The 23,199-nt window shown below is 36.0% G+C and overlaps 1 protein-coding gene across 1 annotated transcript; it reads left to right on the forward strand.

The window, feature by feature from the left end:
• Positions 1-641: 641 nt before the first annotated feature.
• csf1ra (colony stimulating factor 1 receptor, a) lies at positions 642-22,432 on the forward strand. Its single transcript, XM_056252606.1, has 21 exons — positions 642-809; positions 2,880-3,161; positions 3,650-3,937; positions 7,105-7,241; positions 7,683-7,845; positions 8,419-8,620; positions 8,907-9,022; positions 9,662-9,773; positions 10,668-10,855; positions 10,937-11,028; positions 12,218-12,344; positions 12,716-12,820; positions 13,866-13,976; positions 15,033-15,195; positions 15,966-16,048; positions 16,488-16,597; positions 16,732-16,854; positions 16,965-17,076; positions 18,230-18,329; positions 21,047-21,155; positions 22,160-22,432. The coding sequence occupies exons 1-21, from the start codon at positions 761-763 to the stop codon at positions 22,316-22,318; spliced, it is 2,931 nt and encodes a 976-aa protein (XP_056108581.1). The 5' UTR covers positions 642-760; the 3' UTR covers positions 22,319-22,432.
• Positions 22,433-23,199: the final 767 nt, after the last annotated feature.

Consider the following 23,199-nt stretch of genomic DNA (forward strand, 5'->3'; position numbering starts at 1 on the left):
AAAAAATAAAATCTTAGTATTTTTGTATCTTGTTTTTGTCTTTTTCAGTAAAAATATCTATAGCACAATACGATGTTAAGTCGCGTTTTCCGATAAAATTGTCAAAATTAAGTGAGTTTATGCTTAAAAGATTACGTTTATTTTAAAACAAGAAAAATATCTGTCCATAGGGTAAGAAAAATAAACTTGCTTTCCTTTTTAAACTTTAAATTTATATTTCTTACCCACGTATTTTAAGCATGAACTTAATTCATTTTGATAAATCTAAAAACAAAATGAACATATCTGCCAGTGAGGTCCGTTTAAATTAAGTTTATTTTTTAACCCCATTGGCAGATATTTTTAGAATTGTTTGAAGCATAAACTCACTCAAATTTACCACATTTTTTTGAAAATAATACTTAAAATCTTAAGTTATTTTGCTTCTCAAATAAATGCATCTTGATTTAAAAATGTGTAGATATTTGTACTGGAAAACGAAAAATCTTTTTTTGCAGTGCATGATTTTGATTTTGCGTAATTGGTTTATTTAGATTTTGATGAATGATCAACATTGTTTTTGTACACACCAATAGACTTTATCTTCACAAAATGTTTATTTTTAATACTGTTTCTAAGGATTATCACTTCGGTCAGCTCATTTCCCTCTGTTGTCATATCCTGTGAGACAGAAATGAGAAGTCTGTGTTGAAGGACCAAAGTCCTTATTTCCTCTGAGACACTGAAGACTGATAAACTGCTGAACAGGAGTCGCTCTGAGATGTTTGCGGTCCTGTTCGTCTGTGGGATCCTGTTCGCTCGAGCTCAGGGTAAGAGTCTCAACATTTACAGTATGGTAATCCAGCAGGGAAGAAAAAAAATCAGTTATTTCTCTTACTTATCAGATGTTTCTCCTGTCAAAAGTCAGAGTAATCTCACATTTGTTTCAGAGGAGATCTGATCTCAAATATACAGAGATACCAAACTCTGTATTCAGAAGTCATAATATGAACTCATACATTCCTCATCAATTGATCTGATATGCTTTCTCCACTCATTTAATATCTCTTATACTCATGCTTTTGACTCGTGTTTGTTTCTTATAAGCAATTTTAGTAGAAACATCTGAGACAAATTTGATGAAATGAGACGGAACTGAGATAGATCTCCATTAAATCCTCAGGATTATGAAAAGGCAGCTCTTTTCCCAAAATGTTTGATGCCGTATGAAGAATCTTGGATTGTTTTTGTATTGATGTGAACCGGTTCTTGATCTGGTTCTTGTGTTTTTCACACAATTGTGGATGAAGTCGGTTTTGAGGTGGATTTGAAATGTTGTCTATGGATTGACTCTGTTTATGGTGTCATGTGACCAGCGCTGATGGAGTTTGGTTTACTGTAGCTTTTGAGAATTAGACTTACTCAGTATTTTTGTATTTTTCCCCCAGTACAAATATTCAAAAACATTCTTAAATCAAGATCAATTTACTTGGGATGCAAAAAAAAATTTATTTAATTTTTTTATAAATGTATCAAAATTAAATGAGGTTTATGATTAATTAAGAACAAATATCTAAAAGAATCAGGGGAAAAAAGTGTTTTCCCTTTGAATTGACATTTATTTTTCTTTGTATTTGTTCTCGTTTTAAGCATAAACTCTTAAAAATAATGGCTCTTTATTGGCATTGATGGTTCCATGAAGAACGTTTAACCTCCATGGAATCTTACTATTCAACAAAAGATTCTTCAGATTACTAAAATATATTTTTTAGAACATTTCACCAAAAGATTCTTTGGTGAACCAAAGCACCTTATATCTGAAGTCATTTTGCATCTCAAGTAAATGTTTCTTGATTCAAACTGTTTTGATATTTGCGCTAGAAAACAAGACAAAAAAAACAGTGAACTCCAAAACAACTGGTTTTCAAGAAGATGCAGATGGTAAATTACAAGTTGTTAATTGATGTTAAATTCTCATTGGAATGAGTTTGAATAAAACACACAAAACACAAATATAAGGCTTGTGCCATTAAATGATGGAAAGAGACCGTTTTTCAGTTTTATTGTTAGACCTGAAGATCTTTAACACTCCAGTTCATGTGTCAATGAGGAAAGCAGAAGTGAGAGAAGGATCGGGATGTTTCAGGCCGATTGCGCGATCACTGACTCTTCATCATGTTCTCTCACTGAACACACACACACACACACACTGCTTTCATTTCTCTTCTCATTACTTCACCCCTCATATCAAAAAGGCCTTGTGCTAAGTTCAAATCAAGTCACCTTTATTTCTTTCTGTAGTGCTTTAAACAATACAGATTGTTTCAGCAGCTTCACAGAAATAAACAGTGAATTATTGTGAGTCGTGAAACATCCATTGTTGCAATATGATGAGAGAAGCTCTCGGTTGTTTATTTCTATAGATCGAAATATATAAATCTTATTTTCTCTTCTAAGGGTTTTTGGAGTAACATCTGAAACAAACTTGAAACTCTATAGAGCCATATTTGATACACAATTTTCTAAGGCCTCTAAATGATCAACATGATCAAAACTTTGCTGAAAAACCTGTTGCACACGATCTACTACACGCCTTCTGTCGTCTGAGTGATAGTTTAAACTCATTATTGGAGATATAGAGTGACGACTGATATTTATATGATTGTATGTAGGTAGTTGGTTATTCTGTTATAAAGATCTCATTGATTTACATTACAAGCTATCAGAATTTCATCTTAATTTTGCACTAAATTGTCTTTTCAATAGTCTTTTTCTCCTCAAGTATGAGCTTCGTGTTCTCACTATCATACTATATGAGCCATAAAAGCTTGATGTATCAAAGAGGTTTATTAAACTGTTCCATTTTGAATATTATTTGTCTTCTGCATTTTGATTGGCAGGTTTGTCTGAACCGCGGATCAGACTGAACTCTGGCGCTCTGGCCGGTTCTGATGTGATTCTCAGCTCCGGTTCTCTTCTTCATTTGATCTGTGAGGGCGACGGCCCGGTGACGTGGCATCCCCGACTGGCCAAATTCAAACGTTACATCTCCAAAGATGTCGGAAACATCCGGAGTTTCCGTGTGGATAAAGCCACGCGGGATATTACAGGAACATACAAGTGCAATTATACGAACGGAAATTACACAAACGTGTCGTCTTCTGTTCATGTGTTTGTCAGGGGTGAGTGAACAATCTCTTTCCTTTCTAGTTCTCAACTTAACACTTTATAAATGGACACTGAAGAAAAAAAAAAGAAAAAAAAAAAAAATATATATAAGGGATAGTTGACCATATATAGAACAACTTGAGGGTGAGTAAATTCTGAAAGAATTGTCATTTTTGGGTGAACTATCCCTTTAAATCAAGATACATTTACTTGAGAAGCAAAATTACTTATTTAATTAAGGCTTTGTAAAAATTTTATCAAAATTAAGTGAGTTTATGCTTGAAACAAGAAACAAATTCTGCCAATGGTATCATAAAAGTAAACCTAAATTCAAAGGGAAAACGAGATTATTGGCAGATTTTTAATGGAAAACAAGACAAAAAAAAATGTTTGCAGTGCAGAAGCACGTCATGAGAGTAGTTGTGGTGTAGTGGTTAAAGATCTGGTCACTGGTGAAGTTGAATGTTCAATAACATGTGAAACCGCATCTGTGTTGTTACAGATCCCCAAGTTCTGTTCGTGTCACCGGGTTTCACTCAGACACTGGTGCGGAAAGAAGGTGAAGATCTGTTGCTCCCGTGTCTTCTGACCGACCCCGACGCCACGGACTTCACGTTCCGCATGGATAACGGCTCAGCGATACCTTACGGCATGAACGTGACCTTTGACCCCAGGAAAGGTGTCCTGATTCGCAACGTTCAGCCTGGATTCACCGCCGACTACATTTGCAGCGCTAAAATTGGAGGGGTTGAGAAAGTGTCAAAGATATTCAAAATAAACATCAGGCAAAGTGAGTTTTATTTAATATTATATTTTAAGTGTTATTGTTGTTTTTCAGTCCAATTATCAAGATACATTGATTTGAAAAGCAAAATGATGTGGCAAATTAACTCTATGAAATATTAATGATCAATAATAACTGGTTATAATTGATTATGAAAATTTGGATCAGTTAATATAATTAACTTAATGTAGTAAAATTAATATTACAATCAACCCACCTGTTTGTCCCATTAATTGTTTATTAAATCTAAGAAATATTCATTTCCGGGGAAGGGAAATGTCTTTCTTACTGTACAGTACTAAGAGCCTGTAGTCAAAATCTAAATCGTAAAGTAAACTTAGTTGAAAGCAGAGAATCAGAACCAAATACGTATTTTGCACAAGTTTTATTAACTAATCTACACATATGCATACATGGGTAAAAGGGTGAGTGGAAGAATGGAATCGGAAGCAGGAAATGGAACTATGGGAAAGATCCATTTAACAATGAAAAGAACCATCAGCTTATCATTTTCAGAGCTCCTCATTAAATTGATACTTGCATGGCATTTGCAGTGGAAACAATTCTTGAAGTTCTTGGGAAAGGATGTTGATGGCTCCGAGAGTGTCAAACATTGAAGTTGCAATCGTTTTCTTCTCCGTTGGATGAAGAAGATATGATGAACTTGCCTGGTTAGTTCGACTCTGTTCTGGTTGAAAGCTCTCTCTCTCCATGAGAACATGGCTGGGCACATGCAGCTTGTGACCTGCCGGCCCTGGGCCGGAGAGGCCACGAAGGCAACCAAGAAGCGAGGAAGTCGGAAGAGTTGATGGTTGCACATTCAGTAATGGCAAAGTTGCAGTTTTCCTCTGAGTTGGATTGAAGAAACTACAGTCTGAGTGAAAGCATAGCAAGTGAAAGCATAGCAGACTGTGGTCCCCACAGACATCAACCAGCAGTCGAGAAGCAGAAAACAAGAGAGGGAAGGGCTTGTGGAGGTGCAATTTAAAGCCTGAGAAAGGTCCCACCTCTCAGGATTGGCTCGACCAATAAGAAAGGTGGAGTTTCAAAGGGGGAGAATTTGATTCATGGATCTTTTGTTTTAAGCGTGCTCATTTGCATGTTCAGCTGGATTGGTTGCTGATGAAGAAACTATGAAAGATTATTGTAATACTAATATGTTGTTGTTATCGACATATCATGTACACAGTCATTTCGATCTTCAAAGTACCAATTTATAGAGACCAAACATGGTGTAGGTGAGGCTACAATGACCGTTGGATGTACACTCACCTAAAGGATTATTAGGAACACCTGTTCAATTTCTCATTAACCTAATCAACCAATCACATGGCAGTTGCTTCAATGCATTTAGGGGTGTGGTCCTGGTCAAGACAATCTCCTGAACTCCAAACTGAATGTCAGAAAGGGAAAAAAAAGGTGATTTAAGCAATTTTTAGCGTGGCATGGTTTTTGGTGCCAGACGGGCCGGTCTGAGTATTTCACAATCTGCTCAGTGACTGGGATTTTCACGCACAACCATTTCTAGGGTTTACAAAGAATGGTGTGAAAAGGGAAAAACATCCAGTATGCGGCAGTCCTGTGGGAGAAAATGCCTTGTTGATGCTAGAGGTCAGAGGAGAATGGGCCGACTGATTCAAGCTGATAGAAGAGCAACTTTGACTGAAATAACCACTCGTTACAACCGAGGTGTGCAGCAAAGCATTTGTGAAGCCACAACACGCAAAACCTTGAGGCGGATGGGCTACAACAGCAGAAGACCCCACCGGGTACCACTCATCTCCACTACAAATACAGAATGAGAACATGGATCCATCATGCCTTGTTACCACTGTGCAGGCTGGTGGTGGTGGTGTAATGGTGTGGGGAATGTTTTCTTGGCACACTTTAGGCCCCTTAGTGCCAATTGGGCATCGTTTAAATGCCACGGCCTACCTGAGCATTGTTTCTGACCATGACCATCCCTTTATGGCCACCATGTACCCATCCTCTGATGGCTACTTCCAGCAGGATAATGCACCATGTCACAAAGCTCGAATCATTTCAAATTGGTTTCTTGAACATGACAATGAGTTCACTGCACTAAAATGGCCCCCACAGTCACCAGATCTCAAGCCAATAGAGCATCTGTGGGATGTGGTGGAACGGGAGCTTCGTGCCCTGGATGTGCATCCCACAAATCTCCATCAACTGCAAGATGCTATCCTATCAATATGGGCCAACATTTCTAAAGAATGCTTTCAGCACCTTGTTGAATCAATACCACGTAGAATTAAGGCAGTTCTGAAGGCGAAAGGGGGTCAAACACAGTATTAGTATGGTGTTCCTAATAATCCTTTAGGTGAGTGTATAATAAAATACATACCGTAGTATCAAATACATAATATACATAAAATACAAGACAGTAAATCATTCACAAAAATGTTCTGGGATGCATGTTCATATATAGATCCGTTCATCGATAAATGAAGGCAGGGAAGTCTGTTTGAATGTCTGTAGGTTTTAATGGCAGGGGCCCTGACCACATTATTAACAGCAATAAAACCAACTTATCTGATCGTAGTCATGGTTACTAAGACCTTCTTGCCCTCACTGGGGGATAGACCCACAGATCCCAGAGTGAGTTTTAAAGATTGTTTGGTACATATACCAAATAATTGTCTGATTTGTCTCAGTCGTTACAATGACTTCAAAAATATTACATCTTGCTAGGTCCATATTTTAAGAATAAGAATAAATTGATACATTTTGGAGTTTTGTGATTTCGCAAACTGTTCCAAAGATGAAAAGTTTGTAAAAATCACAAAATTCCAAAATGTTTCAATTTATTCTTAATGCTGAATGAATAATGTAAAACAGGGTTTCCCAACCTGGAGTTGACAAAAAGCTAATAATTAATTAAATCATAAAAATGTAAATAAATAAATTAACTAAAAATGTATAATTTGAAAAAAAAATTTATAGATACATATTATACATGTAGTCTGCTATAATGTTAAAAATCTCTCAGTGATTTACATTAAAAGCTATCAAAATTTCATCTTTATCTGCTCCAAATTGCTAAAGCGTATGGGAATCCCTGATGTGCAACATTCAGTACATCAAAATTGTAACAAAATATCAAAGTTAATAAAAGCTACTCATTTACTATCTCTACTGTATTTTTTAAACAGGGTTACATTTTCCACCGTACGTGTTCCTGAGGAGAAACGAGTATGTGAAACTGGTGGGAGAGAGCTTTCAGATCAGTTGCACCACAAATAACCCAGACTTTTACTACAACGTCACATGGACACACTCCACTAGAAAGGTACAAACTTTGACCTCTGGACTCATGCCTGATTCTGGGTTAAATATTTTCAATAATATATATATATATATACATCAGGCCTCTTTCAATAGACTAAAAATAGTCAATAGTCAATTCTAACACATTTTTGGGAAACGATTGTATTATTCAAAAACCACAGTAAAGACATTTATAATGTTGCAAAATATTTCCATATCAAATAAATGCTGTTCTTTTGAACTTTCTATTCATCAAAGAATCCTGAAAAATCTTGCTGTATCTTGGTTTCCACAACACAATTAAGCATCACAACTGTCTTTAACATTGATAATAATAAGAAATGTTATGATCACAGGAATATTAATTTATTAATAGTAATTTTGATCAAATAAATGAAGCCTTGGTGAGCAGAAGAGACTTCTTCAAGCATGTAAAGCCAGTAATGTTGTTCTTCTCATTCAGCTGCCTCGAGCAGAAGAGAAATCAAAGATGCAGGGGGATCGTTTGGCCATCGAGAGCATCCTCAGCATACCGGCTGTTCAGCTGTCTGATTCTGGCAACATCACGTGTACGGGCCAGAACGAGGCCGGAGCCAACAGCTCCACCACACAACTGCTGGTCGTGGGTGAGAATCATGCTTGTTCAGTCATCGTTTTCAGTCATGTGACTGACACAGAGACCTGGAGGGCACAACATCCATAGAACTGAAGCACGGGCCGGTTCATTTTCATTTTGAATATTTAGATCACCTCTCAAAAGAAAAAAACGAAAATATGTGAACAGTATTGGGCACTTCATCAGATCCATATAAAGCACCAGCTGCAGTATTTCAACTGTTCTGCATTCTTAAAGGCTTAACTTGAAAAACACTTGAAGTGCCTTAATGTAAAGTGATATTAAACGATCAAATTCAGTATACAGCTTATTGATGTTGCACACTATATACAGGCTTGCAGATGAGCCCAGAATGTGAACGACACGCTAAAGGGTTAAGCGTTTTCTTTATAATGCTTTTCTATGGAAAGGCACTTAACGAGAAACTGCGTGATGAGATCACTGACTTTGTGATAGTACAAACCTAATGAAAATAATAGGCGGGCACTGGAGGAAAGCCTTGTTTTTCCCTGCAGGTGGTTGTTTCTATAAGGGTGTAACTGGTGTTTTTAAAACTATTAAAGCACTTTTTGATTTGTGACAGACGAGCCGTACATTCGTCTCTCCCCGAAGCTCTCTTCTAAACTCACTCACCGCGGTCTGTCCATCGAGGTCAGCGAAGGGGACGATGTGGATCTTTCAGTTCTGATCGAAGCGTATCCTCCTCTGACCTCACACCAGTGGGAGACTCCAACATCCCACAATGCCTCGCTCCCAGAGAACAGGTTTTACAACTACAACGACAGGTCAGTAGAAAGCACACATTTAGTGAATAAATGATCTGAATGAATTCTGACTATGTTGTTTCCCACCAGTCACTATTGGGACCGAGTGGATTTATAAATGACAATATATTTATAAAGAATATATTTATAATAGATTTATAAATGACAATATATAGCCAAATGCAATTATCAACCATTGCAAGCAAGATGAATTTTCACACATGCCAGATTCATAGGCCGACTGTGATGTGTGTGTGTGTGTGTGTTTTGTTGGGATATATTGAGCTCAGGGTTTGTGAATGTGTAGGTACGAGGCGCTGCTGTTCCTCAGGAGACTGAACTTCCAGGAGATCGGCAGCTACACACTTCGTGTGAACAGCAGCATGAAAAATGCCTCCATTACTTTTGATATCAAAATGTACAGTAAGTACAGTTAGTCTGTTTACGTCTGCACATCATCCAAATGTGTGTGTTTGTATATATACAGTATATAGTAGAAGTGTGTGTGTATAAAAAAAAAAATCCCCCATTCAGTACCAAATGTCCATGCAAATGCTTGTGGCAGGAGTTAATATACACTACCGGTCAAACATTTGGAATAATTATGATTTTTTTATAAAAAATTTAGCAGAAGGATTTCTGAAGGATCACTTAAGACTGGAGTAATGATGCTGAAAATTCAGCAAAGAATAAATTACATTTTTAAAATATATTGTATTATTAAATTGTAATAATATTTCACGATATTCACATTTTTACTGTATTTTTCATCAAATTTGGTAAGGAATAAATGTGGCAGCTTTGGTGAGCATCAAGAGACTTCTTTCAAAAACATTAGAAGTAAAAGTATTTCATATAACTTTGCACAGGAAAGGACTGTATTTTCAGTGCTGGCCATTTACTTCAATCACAAGCGCAACACAAAAAAACCTGAGGAATGAAATCATTTTCTGTGTAATCAACGCTACTGATAGAACTGAAGTTTATTGAACCCAGAAGAAATCAAGTCAGAGCAGCAACAAAACTCGCGTCTGAGATATTCAAGCTCATTTTGTTTGACAGAGAAACCTGTTGCGACGGTGAGATGGGAGAATGTCACAACTCTGACATGCAGATCTTATGGATATCCAGCTCCCAGCATCCTCTGGTACCAGTGCGCAGGAAGCAGAACCACGTGCGTGTTTGCCTCTTTACTACACGTCGGAAAATACTGACACTGTTATGAGCTCAGAGTGGACGTGATATTAAAATCAAGCCATTTTGCCTACTAAATATATACATTTGGGATTTCATTGTGAATGATTCATTAGTTATCTTCAACAAGAAACTCATAAATACATCCAATTACAGAAGTGAAACTTGCTACTAAATTTTGCTGCCTAAATGTAAGATTTTTTTTTTTTTTTGAGTTGCATGTATTGGAGGTTGTTGAGGAGATTCCCCTCTTCTATGTAAAGTGAGAAGAGTGCCAAGAAAAGCACTATATAAATGTAACAAATTATTAATTATTATTATTTAATCTATTTGGAGTATACAGTTTTAACATAAACTAATAAACTTAATGTGATGCATATTTGTCAGTCATATATAAATAAAACGGGTTTCATATATAAATGAAACACAACATTCATCATTGATAAATGCTCATCATTTTTCATCTCATATACAGTAGTCAACATTTGAAGTGGATCAAAAAAAGTTCATCAAAGCTGTCCTAAGACAAGAATGGGTGTTGTTCAAAATTCATGTATAACTTTGAAGAAAGGTTTTGATCAAATGTTGACTACTGTATTTTAACTAATTGAAAATTGACTGACAAATATGCATCACATTACATATATTAAATCAGTTTTTATTAAACAATAATTGATTCAGATTAAATATTCGAAATAGCCTGCAGCAATTAACATGTTGCCAGAGCCTCTAGTAAATGACATGTTATTTTGTTTAGTTGTCTGTTAAAACGGTGTAATGGATGGACATGTTAGATGCACTTTAAATGGAGAGGTTCTAGTGCCAGTCCTGTGATGATGATGATGATGATGATGGCAGTGTTTGTGTTGAACAGTTGTCCAGAGAACACCACAGACCTTCAGCCGATCCAGACTCAGACGGTGGAGGTCCAGAAGGAGCCGTACGGGTCGGTGGGAGTGGAGAGTGTCCTGACCGTGGGCCCGAACCGCAGGATGACCGTGGTGTGTGTGGCCTTTAATCTGGCCGGTCAGGGCAGTGACGTCTTCTCCATGGACGGCTCTGGTAAGTGTGTTTCTGGAAGGTTCCGGTAGAAACGCCCCAGATTCTCCTGGTTTAGTGGTGATGTGTTTGTTCTGGTCTCAGATCAGCTGTTCACCAGTGCGATGTACGGATGTGGAGTCTCCATGCTGGTCCTGGCGCTGCTGCTCGCCCTCATGTTCTACAAGTACAGACAGGTGAGTTTCGGGATCAGTGAGATCTCTGCTGTCCTGCTGATGGACGTCATCAGAGGATCATGAAGGAGAAAACTCAGCTCCTCAATTCAGTAGAAAACTATAGTTCTCCTACTTGTTTTCATTGTTAGATCTTTCTTTCACTCTTTGCTTTTTTGCTCTTTTTTTACTCTTTCTTTATCTTTCTGTATTTCGCTGTCTCTCTTTCGCTCTTTTGCAAATATATTCTTTCTTTCGCTCTTTCTGTGCTTTTTGCGCTTTCTTTCTGTCTTTCACTTTCGCTTTTTCTTTTCTTTTTTGCTCTATCTTTCTTTTTCTTTCTTTCACTCTAGCTATCTTGTCTTTCACTCTTTCTTTCGCTTTTTCACAAATACAAACTTTCTTTCTTTTGCTCTTTCTGTGCTTTTTTGCTATTTTGTCTCTCTGTCTTTCTTTCGCTCTTTTTTTCTTTATTTCTTTTGCTCTTTCTTTGCTGTTTTGCTTTTTATTTCTTTCGCTCTTTCTTTCGCAAAAATATTCTTTCACTCTTTCTGTGCTTTTTTGCCTTTTTTCTGTTTTTCGTTTTGTCTCTCGCTCTTTTTATTCATTCCTTTCTTTCTTCTTGCTTCCTTTCTTTTTTTTCGTTCTTTTTTGGTTGGTCTATTTGTTTGGTCTATTTCACAAAAATATAATTTTTCGAAAAATATTCTGTCTTGCTTTCTTTCTTTGGCAAACATATCATTCTTTATATGTCTAATTTAATTCTTTATTACCGTATATCTAATTTAAACCAAGTATTCTGAAGATATATGATAGATTTTTAAGGAATAGACAATTTATTATTGAAATTGCTTGTAAATTTCACAATTAATTACAAGGAAACAGCAAGTAACATTGAATTAAATTTGAAATTTTGAAGTTGAAAGAATATAATAGTATTTTCTCTTGTAAAACATACTCCAATAATCTTTGTTTTATTTTCAAGTGTACAGAGCTTGGGTGTGTTTAATATTCTCTTTTGAGTGGTGTGCTTTGTTTAAAACTGTTCCTATTGACTCTATTCATTTATATCCCTGCTCTCATAAACAATTTATCATGTTCTTTTGAAGATTTTAAACCTGTTGATTTCACACACTTTGACTTGCCCGTCAGTATCATGTTTATGTGTATAAAGCCCTTGACTCTAGTTTATGCCTCTCTTGTCTGTTGGTAGAAACCCAGATTTGAGATCCGCTGGAAAATCATTGAAGCCACAAATGGAAACAACTACACCTTCATAGACCCGACACAACTTCCATACAATGAGAAATGGGAGTTTCCTCGAGACAAATTAAAACTAGGTCTGTACTGGGTCACCGACCTCCAACACGCTCATATCATGAAGTTTCATGTGACACCATTAACCTCAGCTATCTTTTCTAGGTCATAAAAGTCAAATAATCTGACATTTTTCAGACACAGTTTTCTCTCTGACGCCATTTTATTTCCTTTATTTATTTATTTATGTATTTATTATCAGTTTGTTAACATTAGTTAACATGAATAAAGAATGAACAACACTTCTACAGCATTTATTAATCTTAGTTAACGATTTTAATTTACTAAAACATTGTTAGTTCATGTGAGTTGATGCATTAAGAAATGAGAGCGTGAAGTGTTTGTTGATGTATTGAGCTGTAAGTGGTGTGTGTGTGTGTGTGTGTGTGTGTAGGGAAGACTCTGGGCGCAGGAGCGTTTGGGAAGGTGGTGGAGGCCACGGCGTACGGCCTGGGGAAGGATGACAACGTCACGCGTGTTGCTGTGAAAATGCTGAAAGGTCAGAAAACATTACAATTACAAAGAGCACTACATTGTTACTATGTTTTTAGTCATTTAGTACAGTGCTAATACTATGGTATGACTATTACTTGTACTTTATACCTTGGAACACCATTTCTTTTCTGAAGCTGCACGATTCACCTTTTTTTGCTTCAAATACAGATCACGATTCTGAACAGACAACTAAACGAAACAATGTCTCATGCCTCATGTCATTTACTAGAGGCTCTGACAGCATGCTAATTGCTGCAGGCTATTTCAACTGTTTAATTAATCTGAAGGAATTATAAAAAATAAAAATAAAAACTGATTGATTCAATCGATTGATTCAAAAATGATGAATTTTGCAACATTCCCAGTTATTTTTCTTCACAGAAATGAACAGAGAAAATAACTGGGAATGTTGCACTATTCATCTCAAGTCAGTTCAATGTTCATTCAGTTCAGTTCAATAACAGTGTTAATATTGCTCCTTAATTATGTAACAAATTATGATTCACCTCTAAAGCAGCTCTACAGAAGACAATAGTCTCGTTGTTCAGCTCAATATTGATTCAGTTCAGTTCAATAAAGGTGTTAATGTTGCAAAGTTCCTTAATTATGAAACAAATTTGATGCAGCTCTACAGAATTATTCCCATCAGCGCCATCTTTGATTTTTAACGGGAATGAAAGTGATGCTGTGAGAGATAGACATATCTCTTCACTGGGTTTGTACTGTTATTTAATGTGTTTTTGGATTGTTCTGTTGCAAAAGAAGAAAACAAGCAATTTCAGTAGACCAAAAAACTTTCCGCTTTATACAGTGGATACCATTGAAAACACAGTCTATCGTTTGAATCCTCGCTTTCATAACCTGAAAAAGGTCTATTCAGTTCAGTAAATACCATTACCATGCATATAATTGGCAACAGCCACTGAAAACCCCATTTTGGTCTAACATTACTTTTCAAATGAACTTCTTGTAATCATGTTTCACTGACAAAACTATTTTACAAAGCCAGTAAGCGTATTGAACTGTGTTGTGTTGCATGCTGGGAGCAGCCAGCGCTCATCGAGACGAGCGGGAGGCCCTGATGTCAGAGCTGAAGATCCTCAGTCATCTGGGACAGCACAAGTACATCGTGAACCTGCTGGGCGCCTGCACACACGGCGGTAAGACCTCTGACAAATAAACCTGCTTCGGATGTCCCATGAAGAACCTTCACATCTATGGAACCTTGGCATTGCACTGAATCTTCTATATAGTGGAAAAAGGTTCTTTAGATTATTGTGATGTTCTTGACACTAAGAGAAAAGGCTTCTTTTAAGAACTGATCACTAAGGGTGTGTTCACACTTTAGTCTTGGTCCACTTAGCGTTCACATTTAAGATACAGAACCTAAAGGCATATAGATGTTCACAACCTGATTGGTCGGCTTTTATTAGGTATGTTTCGCAACGGAACTTACCGAACATTCAAAACAATGCTGATGTGTTCTGGGCTAAGTGCGCTCGCTGTATGTGTGTAGCCTGCATATGATGGTATTTTGACCGTCTGAACTCGTGAAGAAGAGAGAAAATGTGTAAAGGAGTCAAAACAGCGGCAGGAATCCCTCCGTCACACACAAACGAAGATCTTTCACGAGGAGACGCGGTTCTGACACCTAAACTGAACTGATTATGATGAGGAAAAACAGGTATGCTTGAGCATTCTGTCCTTTTTAGAGTTGCGTCTTGTGACATCATGTCCTGTTTTTGGTCGTTTACATGTCTTTGGTCCGTGTTGAGGTCATATTTCATCCGAACCGCACCAGAGTTCGTTTGGAAGCGGATCGAGACTCATCTTTTTAGCTGTGTCAGTCCACTTGTTTGGTGGCACCAGGGTTCACATGGTTCACACTTATTCAAATGAACCGCACTAACAGAGAAAAATCAAACCAGGGTTCGTTTTAATCAAAACAGACATGCCACGTGTGAACACACCCTAAAAGGTTGTTTGGGGAATCAAAAATGGTCTTCTATGGCATCATAGAACCTTTATTTTGAGAGTGGCTGGGAAAAAAATGGTTTTAAATAGTTTTTTAGAGCTCTAATTGGCTTGACCAAGATATTTAAAGCAGGCCTACCAGCCTACCATCCCTAGATAATCAACTACCAGCTCCAAACCATGTAAAGCCATCGAAACTGGTCATGGGTTTGATTTTTGGTTCATTTGCGGTCCATTTGCAGGTCCTGTGCTGGTGATCACGGAGTACTGCTGTCATGGGGATCTTCTGAACTTCCTGCGTAGCAAAGCCGAGAACTTCCTGAACTTCGTCATGACGATTCCGAACTTTCCAGAGCCAACGATGGATTATAAGAATGTGAACACTGAACGAATGTTCATCAGAAGGTCCGTTTAATAAACATACACAAATATATCAATAAAATATCTAAGTAGCTCAAATATATAAATAGATAATAAATGTATATAAATATTCCCATTACTTGCAATAAAATAAATGTAAACTGGATATAGAATAGAAATAAAAATACTTTAAAAGTAAGAATGAACAATATTTCTACAGCATTTATTAATTTTGAACGTTAATTTCAACATTTACTAATACATTAAAGCAAAAGTTGTATTTGTTGACATTAGTTAATGCACTGTGTGAAGTAACATGAACAAACAATGAACTGCTGGATTTTTATTTTCAAAGATTGATAAATGTATATTTCTCATAGTTAGTTAATGTTAGTTTATGCATTAACTACTGTTAACAAATGCAACCTTATTGTAAAGTGTTACCGAATTATTTTATTTTAGCTAGTTGCCAATGCAACATTTCATTTAGTTTAACTTGATGTACTACAATAATTAAACTGGAATAAAGATTAATAAAAACTAGGACATATTTAAGAAAAATGACAAACACAACAAAATTACTAAAAACTTTAGCTAAAATTAGGATGTAAAATACACAAAAAAATGGTAAATGGACTGCATTTATATAGCGCTTTCACAGACCCAATGGCCACCAAAGCGCTTTAAATTTGCCTCACATTCACCCATTCAAAAAATGTTAAAACAAAAACATAATAACATCTCAATGATACTAAAATAACAGTGTTTGTAGTAGCTGTTTTGTTCATTATTTGATCATGTTGATTATATGACAGTGACAGTGGGATTTCCAGCACATGCTCTGATAACTATCTGGACATGAAACCGGTCACATCCAGACCCACAAACTCTGTTCTGGGTGAGTCCACAAACCACTCTCACATCAATTCAAAATTCAATTCAAAATGTATTTGTATAGCAGATTTATTTGTACATCACAGAGAGCTACAAATCTTTAATGAATATCTTATGTTTTGTATGATGCCATATTTCTTTAACCCAATCATTTACTGTAGTTTTTTTTCTTTGTATTTTGTATTTTGTTTCTTCATTTTTGTATTTTCACTTTCTTATTTTTGTGTTGTAATTTATATATATATATTATATTTCCTTTTTGTCATAAATATTCTATATTTTGTATGTATGTATATTTTGTACATACATGTAGAATTATATATCGTGTTTCACAAATGTGTCATGTTACACAAGGGAAATGAGTTGAGAACATAATTTTCATTTTGACTTTAACTCCCATGATAAAAACTGTTGAAATGCATCCGCTTCCTCTTGCGCTCCAGGTTCTTCTTTTGAGATTCAGGCTGAAGATTCGTGGCCAGTCGACATGGACGACTTACTCAGATTCTCCTATCAGGTGGCGCAGGGACTCGACTTCCTCACGGCTAAGAATGTAAATCCCTAAAATAAAAATAGAAAACTAGATCTGTTCAAAGATCTGGAGGAAGTTACGTTCATAAACAATAGATGCAAAAACCCCTGACATTTAATCAGTTGATCTGATGGATTGACTGTAAATCTTCACAGTGCATTCACCGAGATGTGGCGGCCAGAAACGTTCTCCTCACCAACAGCCGAGTGGCCAAGATCTGTGATTTCGGACTGGCACGAGACATCATGAACGACTCCAACTACGTGGTCAAAGGAAACGTGAGGGAACAGACAACACAAACACTGTGATAGACCTACAAATCAAGTTCAGTTTAAATCAAATACAAATGTGTGTGTCTCTCTCTCTCTCTGTGTGTGTGTGTGTGTAGGCCCGTCTTCCAGTGAAGTGGATGGCTCCAGAGAGTATTTTCGAGTGTGTTTATACGGTTCAGAGTGACGTCTGGTCTTACGGCATCCTGCTGTGGGAGATCTTTTCACTGGGTGAGACAGACACACAGAACTTAACCTTTTTATTATTTGGCGAGTCAGTTTGACCCACATATGGAAATAATGGTTAACCTATGATTTATTTCTTGATATTTTCTGACCTTTTTTGGTCTCATTTAGTGTCATGAACATGCATCAACACTCTGATATGTTATGGGATGTGCGTACCATATTTCTGTTATGATTATGATGTTCCTGGGTCACTTTGACCCACTAATTTCCTTAATTAAGGGAGCTGCAGAGAACCAAAAAACTACACTTATGCATTCGGCAGGAGCTTTCATCCAGATCATTTTCTGCTTTGATGGCATATATTGTTATTAGTTCTGTTCATTTCACTGGGAATTGAACCCATGGTCTTGGCGTTGCGAGCGTCATGCGCTACTGTTTGAGCTATACACTTATTAAACGCTGTTTATAATGTTAAATTCTTTTTTTTATGTGTAAAAAAAATACTTACAATACTTAGAATAGTTTTAAAATCATATGCTCTCATGATTGTCTGTTTATTTATAATGTGTGAGAACTATTAATGTTAAAGCTTTCTTGTTTTTACCTGATTTGTTTTACATAGTGTACACCTGTTTTTTACTTAGTTTTACATAGTGTACACCCATAGAAATACACACTAGATGTCGCCTTGGGGTTCTAACCATGCGTCAAAACCGCCGCCATCTTGGAACAGGGGTCTTGGCATAGGAAGTAGCTTGGTAACCCTGCTATCTCCGCCTGTACTTCGAATTCATGGTATTTCCGTTTTTAATTGTTTTTCTCTCTCTCTGGACTCAATGATAAATACATGTCTAACCATTGGAACGAACCATAAAAACTAGAAAATCGCATTCATGACGATTTATGGTGATTTTATTTCCTACATTGACGCTGATGCATTATAGAGGACGGGCTCCCCTGTTCCAAGATGGCGGCTCTATTGACGCATTCGTTCCAATGAACGGCCGTAGCCAAGGCGACATCTAGTGTATATATCTATGGTGTACACCTACACCTGCTAATCTAAAAAACATCATCAGGCGTCTTTAATACATATTAGATGAATATTAAAATAACTTCCAGTCCTGTAGATGTCCAGTCTCATTGCACGCACAGGTCTGGTTTGAGATTTTGACTTGTCTGTGTGTTTCTGCAGGGAAGAGCCCATATCCCAACGTCCTGGTAGACTCCAAGTTCTATAAAATGATCAAATGTGGCTATCAGATGTCCAGACCTGACTTTGCACCTCCAGAGATGTGAGTGAGATGTTCATTATCAGACACAAATATTCATTCTTTATTATGACTATTTCCCACAATTTACAATAATAATAAATCATCAAACCTATGAAATTATACAAATGGAAGTTAGGGAATGACGTAGTGACTTCAACCATCTACGTGAGATCTACATCGTACGTTTAAACTCTTTTAAAGAAGGAATATGTGCAGAAGCCAACTTCTGCCACAAAGAAAAAAAAAAGCATGCTTCAGTAAATCTTAATTATGACATAAAAAAGTAAGATTTATGGCATTCAAAAGCAAAATTATGAGATGAAAAAGTCGAAATTATGACATACTTATTAGTAGTTGTGACTTTTTATGTCACAATGACAAAAGGTTGAAATTATGAGGAAGTCGAAATTATGACATTCTAAATAATACTTATCAGATTAAAAAGTTTAATTTATCAGTTTAAATTTTTAATTGTTCAGATTATAAAGTCAAAATTGTCTTTCTGTAATAATTACGACTTGTCAATTTTGACTTGTTATTATTTTGTCTTTTAATGTCATAATTTTGATTGTCGTAATTGATTGTCATAAAAATAATTTTTATGTCGTAATTATGACTTTTAAGTCAAAATTTCAACATTGTCATACATTTTACTTTTTCATATAATTGTGACTTATCTCATAATTATGAGTTAGAATGTTATAATTTCTACTTTTTATGTAATAATTATAAATGACAAAAGCGTGATTTTTTTTCTTATGTGGCAGAAATGTGCTTCCATAAACATGTGTGATGATGAGGAGGACTTAAATGAGAATGTGTATATTTAATTTTGTATAGACATTCATAACTACAATATTTGTATCCAAAACTAATTTCATGCATTTAATCAAGAAGATTCAGATGAAAATGAACTCAATAGTTGAGGCAGGGTAAAAATAAAGCCATTAAAAATATATATTTTTTCTTTAAAAAAAAAAACCTTAACTAAAATGAAATAAAAGACAAAAAATGTAACTTATTTTATTTCACCTATAGTTGCCAAGGCAATATTTCATATTTCCATTCAGTTTAACTTGATGCACTGCAACAACTGAAACTAAATCTAATAAAAACGACATAGACATATTTTTTTTACAAAAACACACAGCAAAATGACTAAAACTTGAATTAAAATTAAAACCAAAACATAAAATGTACAAATAAAAATCTAATTCAAAATATTAATAAAAACTATAATGATATATCAATGAAATAACAGGAGTTGAGTGTCCAAATCTTTGACTGATCATGTATGTAGTTTTCATTCTCTTGACGTCACGACAAGCTTGAATCTTTCTAGTGACTCGGCACTAAAAATAACGCACAAAAATAGGAAAATAAAACGCATGAAAAATGTGCAATTTTCCGCGAGTGTCTCTGACTCCTCGCCTGCGTATCAGCTCCTGTTTCTGTCGTCCTGCACGGATCTTTAGTGCTAAACACATGATGCGACTGCAAGCCTTTGATTTTACACACATTTCATGCTCGTCTTTTACTCTGCTTCACTGCCAGTGTTCTTACTGGGGACTAAAACTATTACAACTGAAATAAAGCTGGTGGAGAAAAAACTTATTTAAAAATGAACTTATTTAACTTACACTTTTGAAGAATGGAAACGTCTAGGTTACGACTGTAACCTCTGTTCCCTGAGAATGGGGAACGAGACGCTGCGTCGATGACGCTATTGGGGAACGCCCTCCACGTGAACCGGCGTCTGAAAAGCTATCCAATCACGGCAATCTTTTTTTTTTTGATTTTATTGACAAATAATTCCAATTACAGAATTCGGCATACAACAAGAATGCTTCACATGACAAATATCACATGTCCTGAAACAAGGTAAACAAAACAAAACAAAAAGGAACAACAACAAGAGAAGAGAAAAAAGAAAAAGAGAAAAAAAAGCTAAATATTTCTTCCTTTTTCCTATTGACACACTCAATGTTCATAGAGTTTGGTAAACATAGTGGGGGCTCCAATCACGGCAATCGAATTCGACCGGCGACAGTCTATGACGTCACTACTAGTGCGAAATGTTATTTTATTTATTATTCATTTATTTACATTTTTGTTTAAGATTAAGTTTGTTGAAGTACTAAAATTACTAAAACTAAAACAAAAAATGTATTAAAAATATATAGAAATATTCAAAAATCAGAACTTTAGAGCCACAACTATAAACGATGTGTTTATTGCTGAAGTTGGGTGCAAAAAACAATGTGACCCAAAAACAGCAATCAGGAGTTTAGTTCCGCTGAACCGAACCGTGACGAGAGGCAGAACAGCAGAACACACTTCACCTCAAAGTAAAGAGAAAAACTCATGACACTGAAGAAAAAGATTTGCTTTTACATTTTCACTCCGATATTGCTAATCATTTTCACAAATAATTACAAAGAAAAATACTTTCAATTATTTTTTACAAAGTCCACAAGTCTTTTTTACAGTGTATTGTGTGATTTAATCACCATAAAGGCAATATAACACATATAATACAATACATGCGTTATAGTTCATGTCAAATAAGAAATGTGCTAAAATGGCAATAATGTCACAATGCAAAAAAATCAGGATGCCCATAAAAATAAAGGCTTAATTTTCCATATTCCATATTTCATCTTCTGGTTTTGTGGTAAATGTGATTGAGACGTTCCTGACAGGTTTTGTGATGATGAAGCACATGGTCTTGTGTGCAGGTACTCCATCATGAAGATGTGCTGGAACCTGGAGGCCTGTGAGAGACCAACATTCAGTAAGATCGGTCAGCTGATCGAGAGGATGCTGGGAGACACACCTGAGGCGCAGGTAAACTGCAATCATTACATATTCATCACCCGCTACTAGAGGAATAAATAAACCGTACAGCTATTTGCCTGACAAACCAGTGTGCTTATGATTAGGATAATAAATACAATAATATAGGAAGAAATACCAGTTCACAACATCAAGCAGAATAATGGAGTGTTTTTGTTCAGGTAAAATACAAATTATGAATGGCCTCACTTTTTTTGACATTAAAATATGGCCTATTGTTTTTTTAATAGTGAAACAGTACAACACATAACGGTCACATCACATTTATGAGAATACATTTTAATTTTGTATTTTACATTTCAATTTAAAACTAAAATTTAGACACATTTTCGTTTCGTTGCTTGAAATATAATAAACTTTACCTGAAATATAATGTAAAAAAAAAAAAAAAAGTATTTTATTTCAGCTAGTAGCCAAGGCAACATTTCTTATTTTCATTTAGTTTAACTTGATGTTCTAAAATGAATAATAACTGAAATAGAAATGTGTGTGTATATATATATATATATATATATATATATATATATATATATTACAACTTTAAAAGTAAAGTGAGAGTGGAATATACAAAAATAACGATTTCAAAATATATATAAAAAACTATAATAGTGTGTCAATGATACTAAAACAACACTGCATCACCTTAGCACATTATGCATTTCAATTTTGTGTTTTGCATATATTGCATTTTACAACCTTTGCATTTGAATTTTGAATTTCGCATATTTCACATTTTCAAATTTTCTGTAAAAAAAAATCCCTGAACTTTTGTCAGCCTGATCAAATCATGAGATGGGATGTTAAAAATTGAGGTTGATATCACTTCAAGCGCATTAAATCGTGGGTTTCACATATGAAAAATGTAGTCCATCCATGCATATAGTAAAACAGCACACTGTGAGTGTGCACAGTACATACTGCAGTTAAAATAGCATGTTATTTTCAACACAGTCCAGTGTTTGTGAGTAACGAACCAGTCACCTTCTCCTTCACAGGAGACCGAGTACCAAAATGTGCAGTCTGAAGAGCACAGTGACCAAGAACCAGAGTCATGTGACCCTGTGAAGCATGAAGAGGAGTCAAATGAGACGACATGTGACCCGGAAGAAGAAGATCAGCCACTTATGAATGCCAACAACTACCAGTTCTGCTGAGGACATGAACTAACTACTCTCTGTACATCAGACACACACACGTACGCATCATTCATTCATCTTATCTGTGGAAGCTGGTTTCCGTCACAGAATACGAAATAAAAAAGGTAATTGTGACTTCTCACAATTCTGACTTTTCGCGAGTCAATTGTGGGTTTAGATCACACATTTCTGACTTTTCGCGAGTCAATTGTGGGTTTAGATCACACATTTCTGACTTTTCGCGAGTCAATTGTGGGTTTAGATCACACATTTCTGACTTTTCGCGAGTTAATTGTGGGTTTAGATCACACATTTCTGACTTTTTCTGTCGCAATTCCACGTTTATGAGGGAAAAAAGTCTGAATTGTGATCTAAAAAGTCACGATTAACTTTTATTTTTGTATATTCTGTGGCAAAAACAAGCTTCCACAGTTCTCAAACACAGTCCCGGAGTGATTTTACACGCTCTGATTTCGTTGCTCTGCTTCAATGAGGTCTAGTACACTTTGTCTGCTAAGATTAAGAGTGAACCGGTTTCACTTCTCTGCCAAGTGCTCGAGTGGAAAACTCCAAACCTCGGATTGCCTGTTTGGTAAACGTGTGTCTTTTTTTTCCGTTACTTGAACTTCTCGGGCGCCAGGGTTGGAAAGCAGCGTCTTCAGCGTTTTACACGCACTGCATTTGCGAACGCTGCGTGTTTCACTTCCACTTCATTCTTTTGCAATCACTGAAAAACTCACCAAAACAAATAAACAAACATGATGTGCATCTGCATCACACGCACCTCTCCGTATGTCAGCACGGGTTTCATGCAGGACGCAACCAGTGGAGGTCAAAGGTCAGATATGAAATCATTCATCCGCTTTAGTTACTCAATTCTTGTAGGAAAACAGTGTTTT

Source organism: Rhinichthys klamathensis, unplaced genomic scaffold, assembly GCF_029890125.1.
Source record: "Rhinichthys klamathensis goyatoka isolate OS25496 unplaced genomic scaffold, OSU_Roscu_1.1 h1tg000097l_1, whole genome shotgun sequence".
Lineage (NCBI taxonomy): Eukaryota > Metazoa > Chordata > Actinopteri > Cypriniformes > Leuciscidae > Rhinichthys > Rhinichthys klamathensis.